At 39.2% G+C, this 13,219-nt stretch overlaps 1 protein-coding gene across 1 annotated transcript in view; it reads left to right on the top strand.

The window, feature by feature from the left end:
* Positions 1-13,219, top strand: part of dnah7 (dynein, axonemal, heavy chain 7) — an 83,558-nt gene that overhangs the window by 21,194 nt on the left and 49,145 nt on the right. The window contains exons 29-38 of the mRNA XM_054786392.1: positions 1,318-1,467; positions 2,059-2,241; positions 4,128-4,304; positions 4,466-4,597; positions 6,065-6,286; positions 7,411-7,608; positions 9,041-9,196; positions 9,404-9,572; positions 10,237-10,363; positions 12,924-13,143. Of these exons, the coding sequence (XP_054642367.1) occupies positions 1,318-1,467; positions 2,059-2,241; positions 4,128-4,304; positions 4,466-4,597; positions 6,065-6,286; positions 7,411-7,608; positions 9,041-9,196; positions 9,404-9,572; positions 10,237-10,363; positions 12,924-13,143 (1,734 nt within the window). The remainder of the gene's footprint in view (positions 1-1,317; positions 1,468-2,058; positions 2,242-4,127; positions 4,305-4,465; positions 4,598-6,064; positions 6,287-7,410; positions 7,609-9,040; positions 9,197-9,403; positions 9,573-10,236; positions 10,364-12,923; positions 13,144-13,219) is intronic.

Genomic DNA, 13,219 nt, shown 5'->3' with positions numbered 1-13,219 from the left:
GTACGAATGGCCTGGTGTGAGTATGCCCTAATTTGTCAAAGCTGTTGTCTTTGTTAGGTTGGTATCAGTCTCGCACGGAAGAGCACAACTGGGGTGTATTTACATGGCTGAGAGGTCTGAGATACAGCACAGCAAGGAGACAGATGAAGGCCTGCTGGTGGAGCATCAGGGAATGGCACATTTATCACTGTCTTCCTTGTTACTGCACATCCACTGATCATGTCAGCCCTCATCACCCTTTTTTCCATGAAAAACTTGTTTCCTCATTGTTTTGAGCTCAGACTGGCGCCTTGTCTGAAATGTTGTTTGTCTCAGTTTGTGCTTTTCATCCTGACTTGTCAGATGCTTTTGTCATGCAGACAGTGATCTTAAGAAATGTATGATGCCCTCAGTGGTTTTGGGCATTTTTTCATGCCAAACATTTGAACACAGCACAGCTTCTTGCAGAGAACTTTTGCTTTTTATATTCTTCTGAAGTTGCAACTCTACACAACGCCAAACAACAACTGCAATAATAACTAGTAGGGCTGTCAAAAATAGTGCGTTAACGGCGGTAGCTAATTTATGTCATTAGTTAAGTTAAAATCTTTAGGATCATTAACACAAGTGCATCATGTCAAGCCACATCTGTTGTGACAATAGTGTCGCCACAGAGTCAAAGAATCTGCCACTATTTTATAACTTTATACTGACCTGAACACATCGACAGCAGTGCAATTCCAACACCATATGTAGTGGAGTGAAAAAGTGTTTGCCCCCTTACTGATTTCTTTTTTTTTTTTGCATGTTTGTCACACTTAAATGTTTCAGACATCAAACTAATTTAAATATTAGTCAATGACAACACAGTGCAGTGTGCAGTTAAATGAAACTTTTTATTAATAAGGGAGAAAAAAATCCAAACCTATATGGCCCTGTGTGAAAAAGTGATTGCCCTCTAAACCTAGTAACTGGTTGGGCCACCCTTAGCAGCAACAACCACAATCAAGCGCTTGTGATAACTTGCAATGATAACTTGCAATATCGCTGTGGAGGAATTTTGGCCCACTCATCTTGCAGAATTGTTGTAATCCAGCCAAATTGGAGGGTTTTCCAGCAGGAAGCGCCTTTTTAAGGTCATGCCGTGATTAATCGTGACTAATTTGAACTGTGATTAATTTTATTAAAATTTTTAATCATTTGACAGCCCTATTTTTAAGTTAATTGTTTGCAATCAGAACTGAGCATTGTTACAAATTAACTATTAATAGCAGTTGTTGTAATGGCAGGTAGCTATACATACAATGCATTATCTCCCTTTTCTGATCTCTCCACTAGGGTGTGATGGATGAAAATGACGTACAGATCACAGTTATCAACCCTAAATCAATCACCATGGGACAGCTGTACGGCCAGTTCGACCCAGTTTCCCATGAATGGTCTGATGGCATCCTGGCAGTCAGCTACAGAAACTTTGCTTCTTCACAGGTTAGGATACAAAATACACTCGTGGAGTTAATCCTTAGATTCTCACTAAATTGCAGTGTCATGAGGAAGTTTTTATGCAATGTTACTGTATATGCTTATTTTTCTAGAAACTTGTTAAATTGCAAAATGTAAGCCGTTTGACTTTGCAAGTTCTCCCCTCTTACCCTCTGCAGGCTCTGCATGCTTTTTCATCATTGCATTACAACTGCTAACTTACTTCATAAGCAGCAGATGGCTTCAGTCCAGGAATCTCCATTTATTTTTATTGTAACACATCAAGCTGCTGTCAGCCCATTTAACTGCAGAGTTGAGGCTGGAATGCATGCTTATGTCTTCATTAAATTCATTCATCAAACATTGTACTGTCACTGTGACTTGTACTGGTTACTTTTTACAGTCGGCTCCTCTAGGGCTCTACAAGACACAACCATGTTGTGTAAAGAAAGCACATCTATCATAACGTCAGTCAAAATTTTCTTTCGAATTTTTGCGTTTGTCATAAATTGGTAAATTGGTTTACAGGACTGAATAATTGTGACAAAACAACTGTGAACTCAATTTTCTTTTTTGGTCTTTTTCTGATGTTCTCAGACCCCTGACAGAAAGTGGTTAATCTTCGATGGCCCAGTGGATGCTGTCTGGATCGAAAATATGAACACAGTACTGGATGACAACAAGAAACTATGCCTGATGAGTGGTGAAATCATTCAGATGTCTCCCCAAATGAGCCTCATCTTTGAACCCATGGACCTGGAAGTGGCCTCTCCTGCTACAGTGAGAAACATTTTTTACATTACTACTTATGCGACTGCATCACATTTTGAAGGATGGATATACTACATTTTTATGACACATTCTCAGAACCTGTTGCCTAAAAACATTGACAAGGGAGTCAAAATTTTAAGTTTAGATAACTGCAGAAAGTAGAATAGTAGAAAATAAAATTTTGCACTTACAAAACATTCATGTCAGTGATAACAATCGTGATGCTTGGACACCGCATGTTTTTTAGATATCAGTTACATAACGTTTGATTCATGCGGAGTAATTTGGCCCCATAACTAAAGTCTAGTTTTTGCTGTGCAGCTGGTGTGTGTCACGAGCAAAAAAGACTTTGCTGAATGCGCTTTCCACGCTATTTTACAGAATGCAATTACAGTTCGTATCAGAGCCACCCAATAAAAACATTCCTGCCAGGTTATATCTAGGATTAAATCATCAATCAAGAAACGACAAAACATTATACAAGATTCATTTTATCATCACTACACCTCAATGTAACAATTACAACCATGGCATTTCCATTTCAACTACGACTGCCAATTTGAAAATATACATAGAATAGAAGATCCTCATAACGATCTCTGCAGGTTTGGAGAACATATACAGTACACACTACTCAACCTGCAACTCATGACCAATGTCAACAGAGTAGGTGTGGTCGAGGAAGAAGTATTTTGGCCAGTACGAGTAGAATGCAGATTTATGACGTATACAACTTGAGATTTGTGGAGTATTTTATTAAAAGAAACTTATAGCACCCCACTGAGATTCAATATTTTTTGGAAGCCCCTGAAATGAGCAGGATAGGGCCTTTTTAATGACTGATGACGTCAGTGTTTAGTGGCCCCGCGAATCAGCCGCTGAGGTCGCGTGTAGGGAGAAATGCCACTTCTTCCAGTTAACATAAATGTTAAAAATTCATTCATGGCTTTGGCAGCCTTGATGTAACCTCTGAATGAAAGGACCATTCATATTGTCATGGATCTATCTACTTAAGAAACCACACTCACAAATATACCGGTATCTTAAATTAGCTTCATCAGTTTGATTTAATTTAGAATTCCATCATTTATCAGTCTAACCTGTCTACAACAAACAATCACAGTTTTGGTGTGGTGGTTTTCTTTGAAATGTACATTTTTGACCTGTCATCCTATCAGTTGTTGACATACAGTCGTCCCTTGCTACATTGCGGTTGGAACATTGCTCTCTCACTCTATCACGGTTTTTTCGAAAATTTATTAATTTGTAAATAGCCACTGTTTCGAGGTTGATGATGGACTATTTTAGTCAAAAAATACTGAAAGACAAGTATGTGTGGTATTCTGGTCACTAGGTGTCAGTAATGTTACATTGATGAGACATGACATTACATTAGATTACCTTCACACTGCATGGAGTCAGCCATGGCATGTACGACATTATAGAATGAAAAAAATTATCCTCCCATAATGTGTGGAAGTGGTAAGTTTTTGGCTTCTTACTTTGTCCTTCTTTCCCACTCCATTTGATACCCTTTCTTAAGTTTAGAATAAATAAATTTAAGGCTAACTTGTTAGCTCAGTAGCATGCTATGTTTAAAGCTGCAACCGTCAGTGGTGCCCCGACAATGATCCCGTACCCTGCGCATTACAGAGAACAATAGGAGTGTAAAGGTGACTATAGGGGTGCTATTTCATGTCTATAGGGCTCTAATAGTGGTAGAATTTGTATTTAGAAAGTCATACACAGGTTTTCTATGCTCTAACTACAAAAATATGAAATGTATTAATATTGAATCCTACTTTGTGGAAATTCACCTATTGTGGTCGGGTTAACTGCGAGGGACGACCGTATGTGTTTTCAGATGGGACTTGAATTGCAAATATTTATTGCAGGTGTCCCGTTGTGGAATGATCTACATGGAGCCACATATGCTAGGCTGGCATCCTCTAATGCTGTCCTGGTTCAATGTCTTGCCAAGCACAGTCGGTCCAGCCCACAAAGAACTCATTGCAAGCCTTTTTGAGCGTATTCTGCCAGCCTGCCTGGAGCTCATTCAGAAAGCTACCACGGTATTGTTATTAGATCCATCCATCCGTTTTATATGCTGCTTATCTTCACTGTTAATCGATATTTTGACTAATTTTATGTGTTTTGATTGTCACATTTAGTCATCTAATCTCACTTTGTATTAAGTAGAGTATCTAGCCGCGTAGTTTCTTCTTGTTTTCAGGAGTTGTCGCCAACCTCCGACAGCAATCTCGTCAAGTCCTTGATGAACTTAATGGACTGCATGATGGAAGAATTCCATGATGCAGCCCTAATGAAGCGCATGAGTGACAATCATGTCTGCTCTTGGCTGGAGGTTTGTTGAAAATCGTTTCAGAAACATACACAACCACACTGATAATAGCAGTTTATATGTGTTGTTTAAATTACTGATGGCTATAAGCTTGCGGTAGCAAAGTCTTGATTTTTAGAATTCAAGTTCCGCTATGTGGGGTGAGCAAGACTAACCTTTGACTCAGCCTTGACAGTAGAAACAGAGCGCAAGCAGGCCAGTGAATTTTTAGTCCATCACCTTTTCTGCTCAGCCACAACAACTACAATCATAAAACTTGATGAACACCAGATGAACATATCTGTATGTGAAACTACTAACACACTTGCCCTGCAGAATGCAGAACCACAGAATGCATAATATGCATGAATATACAGTAAAGAATAATCTTCCCTCTTTCACTTTCACACTGCCACTATCAGTCTCACTATAGAGCAAATATTTTGGTAGATGAACCCTTTCTTCTGCTCCCTGCATGACACACAATTAGATTTTTTTTTGCCAGTGAATCATGTCTTTAGAAGACTGCTGGTATCCCCCATGGAGCATTTCACAGTAAAAAGCCTATCTACATAGTCCCCCATGTTTCACATCCAGTCATTATCAAACGGTTCAATTAATCAACCTTTTAACAGCAGGATCCAACATGACTCATTTGCAATTCCGACAGCATTCCTGCTGTTTTTTTCTTCGCTACAAAGACATCTCTGCTAGTTGTTGGGTTTTATGTCTGTTTACCGATTGGAACATTTAGCGTCTATAATACAGCAATGCAGTCATTTGAAAAATAATTTAATTGTTTGATATGTTAGCAAAGCTCTGATTACAGTAGTTAGTCCATTTTTGCTCATTTATTTGTGTCACGCTTATACAATACACCTATGCATGACAGCCCATAGGTTCTGGGTTTGAGTCCGACTATGACTCCTTTTTGTTGTCACGGTGCTTGAGTGAGTTTTCGTTGGGTTGATTGGAGACTATTCGTTGTCCATAAGTGTGAATGTGAGTGTAAATGGTTGTTTGTGTTTTGTGACTGATTGGACGTACCTCAGCTAGGATGGGCTCCAAATCACTCATGACCCCAAACAGGATAAGCGATAGAAAATTAATATATGAATGAATTAACTCTTTAAAAAAATATATAGTAACTACTGGTAAAATTATCCTTCAGAATCTGGGGTATACAGTATTATCCTGATGCAAAATAGGTAATGGTTAAGCAGTCTTATTGAAAATTGTGTGTAAATCTCATGGCTCAAGTGGAAGAGTGGCCGTTTCCCAGCCTAAAAGTTGTGTATTTCATTCTTTGTCACAAATGGACAACACGTGTATGTCAACTATGTCAAAGTGTCCTTTAGCAACATACTGATCTCCCAGTTGCTCCTCTTGAGGAGACGCTTTGGATACCTTGAAGGTGAAAAAGCAACTGCCTATTTGTGTGTGTTGATGTTGACATTACAAGAAGGTTGTAATTGATTTGTCCTCTCACAGGGTATCTTTGTCTTCTGCCTGGTGTGGTCAGTGGGTGCAAGCTGTAATGATGCAGGACGGGTCAAATTTGATGCCATGGTAAGGGAGATACTGAACGGTCCCCTAAGTGAGGAGACGCGGGCTTCTCATGGCATCTTGGCCACTGTGAAGCCTCCCACTAAACAACTGGCTGTGCCCGTGCCCACGGAGGGAACCGTATACCAATATCGCTTCATTAAAGAGGTTTGTATTTCGGAGAGTCCCCAGAGCATATGGTGGTGCTTTAGTTACAGTTGAAGCAAATGCTACAGGTGCAGATGATGAACACACAACCCATGTGAAAGCAAACAGTGTGCAAGCTACTCTTCACGCTTTTCAGGTGTACCATATAGATGACACGCATTGCCACGGCGAATTTTGGGACAATGTGGAGACAAAATTTATGCAAGTGTTAAGTTGGCAAAACATATACATTAATTTCAGGTAAATACAGTGGGAACGTGAGTGTTTTTGTCTGTCGCATTAATGCTAATGAACTGTGTTTGTCCACGCCTGCCTCTGACCGAGTATGCGGCAACTTTCATTCTCTTTTATACACTGTAACTCTGCACTCAAATGAAACAGATGAGCTATATTAGATAAGACAACGTAACATTAAGTAAGCAGTGCTAAAGTTACATTATTTTAAGATGTGTAGCAAAGCCTGCTTTTTTACAAGTGAGTCCTCCATGAAGTGGTGCACATTTACACAGAGCAGGCTCATCTAGGTGGGGCTGGGTCAGAACCAATATCACATTCAGGAAGGAGGTTTTTTTTTCCTTCATGTCAGGAAAAGCCGGAACTTCACATTGAATCATTTGAACGCCTGAAGGATTTTTAATGGAGAAGCATGGTGGTAATAAACAGGCTCAAGGGACACATATTGCGATTATGACATAATTAAAAACTCAATTTTGTGTAATAGGAGAGCTTTAATTATTGCAGTAGTTCTTGTGGCCGAGTGGTTAAGTCAGTGGACTAGAAACGCATTTTGGTTGGTTTGAATCCAGCTGACAACACTGCTTTAGGGCTGGCTGTATCTTACTCCATGCTTTGGGACCAGGAGGTCTGATGTAAACAAAGCAAAATTTGCATTGGTTTTGTTGGAGAGTTGCTTGTCTTCTTCCCAATTGCTCGACGTACCCTTGAGCATTGAGCAAAATATAATTTCCCCTTGGGGTCAATAATTTGTATTACAGTAGTAATATAAATATATAAGTTATATAAATTATATACAATGTATGCATTATGTGATAACCCTTTTTATGTTATTCATGTTTTGTTACACATTCAAATTCAACTACAATTTAAAATAATGTGTCCTTCAGGGCCCAGGTCGATGGGAGCTGTGGACGGAGGAGCTGAAGGGTGCTCGCGCTCTATCCAAAGACATGCAGTTTAACGAGATCATTGTACCTACGGAAAACACAGTTCGCTACATGGCACTGATGAAGCTTCTTGTCACCCACCAAAAGCCGACTATTTTCATCGGCCCCACTGGGACTGGCAAGAGTGTCTACGTTACTGTAAGTGCTCTTCTACGCATGCTGATGCTACTTGGCTTTTGGGTCTTCCTTTGCTTCAAGGCACCTCAGTTTGATTATGAATTTGTTCCAAAAGAGCAGACAAAAACTGAAACATACGAAAACCAAATCTAATTTTCCCTTATGAATACAATTTATCCATTCCGGACTCTCAAATATTAATGAGAGAGAGAACAGAGGGAATAATTGTAGCTTTACATGCAGAAAACAATGTGAAATAATGATAAATGATGAATCAAATGGATAAATAAACATTTAACATCAATTTTGCTTTTATTGACGACTTGTTGGGAAGACAGCGAGGAACAGAGAGGATAACTTAGAACTACATATCAACATCTTTGATCCTTGTGATTTCTGTTTTGTTAACACCTTTACCCCTTTCGCAACATTACCTTCCTTGATTTCTTCTTTCATCGCCAGGATGGAACTCATTGTTGATGCGGCACATGAACTGTAACGTTCTCATTTGAGTTCGCCAAATGAATGTGCGTTGCAGGATGCCATAGTATTGTATAAAAGTATCTCAAGGTTTGGTGTTGGGTGTGTGATCCACCGGTATTTAAGTCACACCCACTGAATTTGAAGAGGAAAAACAGATTTGTCCATAGATAAGCCGCATCTTTCCATGTTGTGACATGGGATATTTAGTACACACTAAGATTAAACATAAACCCAGCCCACCAGAAAAGCTGCGTTGTCATTGCCGTCTTGATCCTTCACTCTAATGTCTTGTTGGATTAGCTTGCGATGGAACATGGAGCCTGGCGAATCAAGGGGCCCTGTGGTTGGACACACTCTCCAAGTAGCCGGTGTGCCGCTCCGGAGGTCTGTAGAACCAGGGTACAGAGTGGGTTGCGCACCCTGGCATGGCCCAGCATGGTGCACTGTGGTCGGACACACTCTTCGAGCAGCCCTGGTGTGCTGCCATGTTCTCATGCCTGAATTCCGGAATCAAGTGTCTCGTCAGACATTTACTCAACATTACTGAGGATATAACTACATCTACTGGTCACAGTTGGTATTACAGTTTACTGCAAAGACCTCCCCACACCTCTCCAAGTGTTCTCCATGATGAGGGCACTGCTCGGAAGCACACGAGATGTCACGAGACCAGAATGTGACCACATATTAGTTGCATCACTGTATAAGCCGCGTTGTTCAAAGCATGAGAAAAAAGTAGCGGCTTATACACCGGAAATTACGGTAATTGGTTTTATTGTTGTATCTGTACAGCAGCACATGAGTAAATATCTTCAGATGAGAAGTGGCAGATTAATAAATTAAAATCTCTTGGAAAAAAAAGCATCTGTCATGAATCTACCTCAGATGTTTTTCATCTGTAGTTTATTTGTACCAGAATGTATAAGTACTGAATGTTTAATGCAAACGTTTTCCATGTGTTTCTGCTCAGGACTTCCTACTGAATCATGTGGACAAGGAGGTGTACAACCCATTATTTGTCAACTTTTCAGCCCAGACTACAGCTGCCCAGACTCAAAATATTATTATGTCCAAACTCGATAAGCGACGCAAAGGAGTCTTTGGTCCTCCCATGGGGCAGAAAATGGTAAAAATTGTCATTTAGGTTGATATTGCGAGGGAATACAAAGCTGTCCTTTTTAGTGGCAGTTACACTACAGAATGTCTAAAACAATATGGTCTGATTGAGATTTTTTTGCCATTAAAAATTATGATAGCTTACTGGTGGCAGGGAAAGAATGAAAGAAGAAAAACACTTGCGTCGTATATTAAGCAAACTAATGTGTTTTATCAGGTAGTATTTGTGGATGATGTGAATATGCCAGCAAGGGAGGTCTATGGTGCTCAACCCCCTGTGGAGCTGCTGCGCCAGTGGCTGGACCACTGGAACTGGTACGACTTGAAGGACTGCGCCATGATTAAACTGGTGGATATTCAGGTCATGTGTGCTATGGGGCCACCTGGTGAGTTGTAAATGGCATCCTAAATGTTCAAGCTGAATTATGGTACAACGTAGTCACTATGCCGGCCCTTCTGACAGCGTCTTGATCCTGTTTTTTGCTTTGTTGGGTTAGTGCACAAATTGCAATTCTCTGCCAAAATGCTAGGGGCAGTGTTTTCCTGAGAGTGAGCAACCACAACTCTTGATTAGCTGTTTAGATTCCTGTGTAGCAGTAATGAACAATGGTCACTTAAGCGTCATCCAGATCGTTGTTGGAGCTGGAACTGGTCGATGTGGAACATCGTTCAGTTTTATAGAACATGTTGCTCCAAAACCGTAGGAGCGTTAGATTTAAAAATGGAAAACAAAAGGCTGGAAATGTACTGAACAAAAGCCTAGCAATCACCGCTCTGCGGTCCACGTTGCCATTGACGCAAGGTTACATTTTTATGATGCCTTTACCGTTACGGGTTAAAAACCTGTCATTGTCACAATGATGCAGGAGGCATTAAATTGTTCAATAAATTGCACATGGTCAGTTTGAAAAGTGAATAGTTTTTCTCCACGATCCGACTTTATGCAGCACTGTAAAACCAATCAGAAGTTATATTTGTATTTATTTTGACATTGAACATACTGAATCAGATGCATGTGCAAATTACAGTTTTATCTTGTGTTGTCCTTAGGTGGAGGGCGAAACCCTGTCACACCGCGATACCTGCGCCACTTCAACATGCTTACCATTAATGATTTTGACGAGAAGACCATGTATACAATATTTTCCAGGATTGTCGACTGGCATTTTACCATACGGTAATACATACTTAGACAACAATATCCAATAATACAGCAATTGTGGCAATAGACGATTCACCATATCGATGCAGATCAGTTTATTACATGTATTGCATTTCCCCCAAAGTGATCTCCACTCCAATAGATGCAGTGCACCAATTGATCGCCTGGTGCGTTGTCCACTGGTATAAATGCCTCACCTCAAATGCCAAAATTGTCCCCTTAAAAAAACCCCAAAATGATTCCATTAGGTGGCTGTAATTGCTTGTATTAGAACTGATACAATCAAATGCCACCTTACCATAACGCACATCACCTACACAACAGACAAAGCTGAACTTTCCAAAGGGGGTTAAACAGAAACTAGTGATGTATGCTGCAAGCATTTTGAGCAAAATTTGCAAAACATTTCAACATTGTCCCCAAAAACATTTGGAATTGGCAACAGCTACAGAACGAAAGGGGAGAAAAGCAAGGTTGAAAGGTTTATTCCTGTGGATTTATTCTATCAGAACAAAGTGTTGTGTCAAGTTGTGTCCAGAAAAATAACAAAAACAGTGCAACAGCAGTCTACCCTTTAGACAGTGACATCTATACAATTTACTATTGGATTTTTTTTCCGTGAGTGTCTATATTATGGTTTTACATATTACATGGCAATCGATATTATTGTAATCAAGTAGTTTTGCTGTTTTTTTCCTTTTTCAGTAGTATGTGCAAGTGATTATATACAATATCTACATACAATACATACATATATCTATACAACTTACAATATATTTATATACAGTGTACTGTATCTACTACTTAATATTATAATAAACTGCTGACCTCTAATAGACAGCAGCTACTCACTGCATTTGAACACCCTGCAGCCAATATAGGCCTATTGCATGTGGCAATGTGATAGTTAAGAAAGCTTTTTATTGTATACTACATCAAATATAAACACATCACTTTTTGTTTTTCCAATACAGTGGAGCTGCACATTTTTGAGTGGCCTTTTACTGTAGCCAGCCTAAGGCACACCTATGCAATAGTCATGCTGTCCAATGAGCATCTTATGCCACACCTGTGAGGTGGATTAATTCTCATTAACACAGATTGAGCCAGATTTGCGAGCAATATTTGAGTGTGAGAGACCTTTTGTGTACACAGAAACAGGTTTAGAAATGTGAGTTCAGCTCATGAAAAAACATGTTGTGATCATGTTTTTGTGGAGTGCGTATTGTGTCATGTACCGTATATATTACGCAATTACTACAACTATTTAACAGCTTGCCTTTAATTATTAATGATGAATTTTCTAATGTCCTTGCAAGTTTTTAGAAGCAGAATGCATTAGTTTTATACAGAAATAGGATCAAGTCAGTGTTTTGCAAATCTCAAGTAAAGTCTCAAGTCTTTAATCTTAAGTCTCGAATCAATTCTCAAGTCAAGACAAGACATGTTGAGTCAAGTCTCAAGATTCAAGATTCAAAAGTTTTATTGGCATATGCATGGTAAAACAGGCAGTTATACTATGCAATGAAATTCTTATTCTGTTCATTCTCCCAAGAAAAGAAAGAAAACACAAGAAAGAATAAGAACATAAGAAATATATATACCAATAAATTAAGCAACAACAACAGAAGAGACATTAATACAAATAAATACAAATAAATAAATAAATAAAAGTGCTACGAGTGTGTGCGTGTGTTGCGTGCGGCATGTGTGAGTGCTTCGTTGAGAAGTGGGTAAAAGCCGTTACAGCTCAAGTAATAGGCTTGACATTTTTGAGTCCTTACTTACAAGTCATTGGCACTGTTTAGTGTTTAGCAAATAAAATGCCATTTTAACTATGTACTGACCTCTATTAACTTTGACAAATACATAGTTTATTTTTAAAATAAAATAAGACCAGTGTGACAAGGCTTACTCACAGAAAAAGAGTGCTGGCGTAGCATTCAGTATTTATGTAATCCACACATTTGTTGTATGTTCTTAAACCTAATTAATAGATGCATTTAATGAGGCAGATTCAAATAGAAAATATGTTGTCGTGCTGGAAATGACATAATAACGATCACGTTAGTTGAATACTTTGAATGGGGACACATTTTACTCAACACACTCCTTGAAAATCTCAAGCATTTTCAAATCATCAGACTAAAGTCTGAGACAAATTCCGAGTCATTGATGTCAAAGTCCAAGTCGAGTTGCAAGTCTTTGATGATATTGTCAAATCGCGTCCAAAGTCATCAAAATTGTGACTCAAGCCTGACTCCTGAATCCAAATCGCATGACTTGAGTCCACACCTCTGCTTTTTTATATAGAAAATATAGCAGTAAATCTCTTATCATTTAGGATTCAGTAAGCAATACAGATGCTTTTCTGCAGGCTAATTCATAAATGTGTGAAATTAAAAATCTATTGACATGCTACTGATGAGGTTTTTATATTTAATGAAGACAAAATTCATGCTCTGACCAAGAATTTATTTTGAGCAAATCTTTGAAAAAATGGACGTTGTTACCGCTGTTAATGTTCAAATTCGACCACTGAAATCCTAGGATAATTCTACAATTTATTCTACAGGTTTGCTTTCCCAAAGCCATTTGCATCTCTGACGCCTCAGATTGTGAATGGTACTATATCTGTGTACAAAGAAGCCACCAAAAATCTCCTACCCACCCCTCAAAAATCCCATTACTTATTCAACCTTCGCGACATCTCCCGAGTCATCCAGGGCATCTGCCTGTCTCGCCCAGACACTGCGGAGGACCTGTCCACCGTCAAACGACTCTGGGTACATGAGGTAAAGTTCTACAACAAACATCATGGAAATGCTAATTGACACAAAACTTTCTCCTATCCTCACCTTTGTTGCTTTG

The sequence above is a fragment of the Dunckerocampus dactyliophorus genome, chromosome 9, assembly GCF_027744805.1.
Source record: "Dunckerocampus dactyliophorus isolate RoL2022-P2 chromosome 9, RoL_Ddac_1.1, whole genome shotgun sequence".
In the NCBI taxonomy this organism is placed as follows: Eukaryota; Metazoa; Chordata; class Actinopteri; order Syngnathiformes; family Syngnathidae; genus Dunckerocampus; species Dunckerocampus dactyliophorus.
The sequence above is the reverse complement of the archived record's forward strand: the minus strand, read 5'-3'. Positions and strand labels throughout refer to the sequence as shown.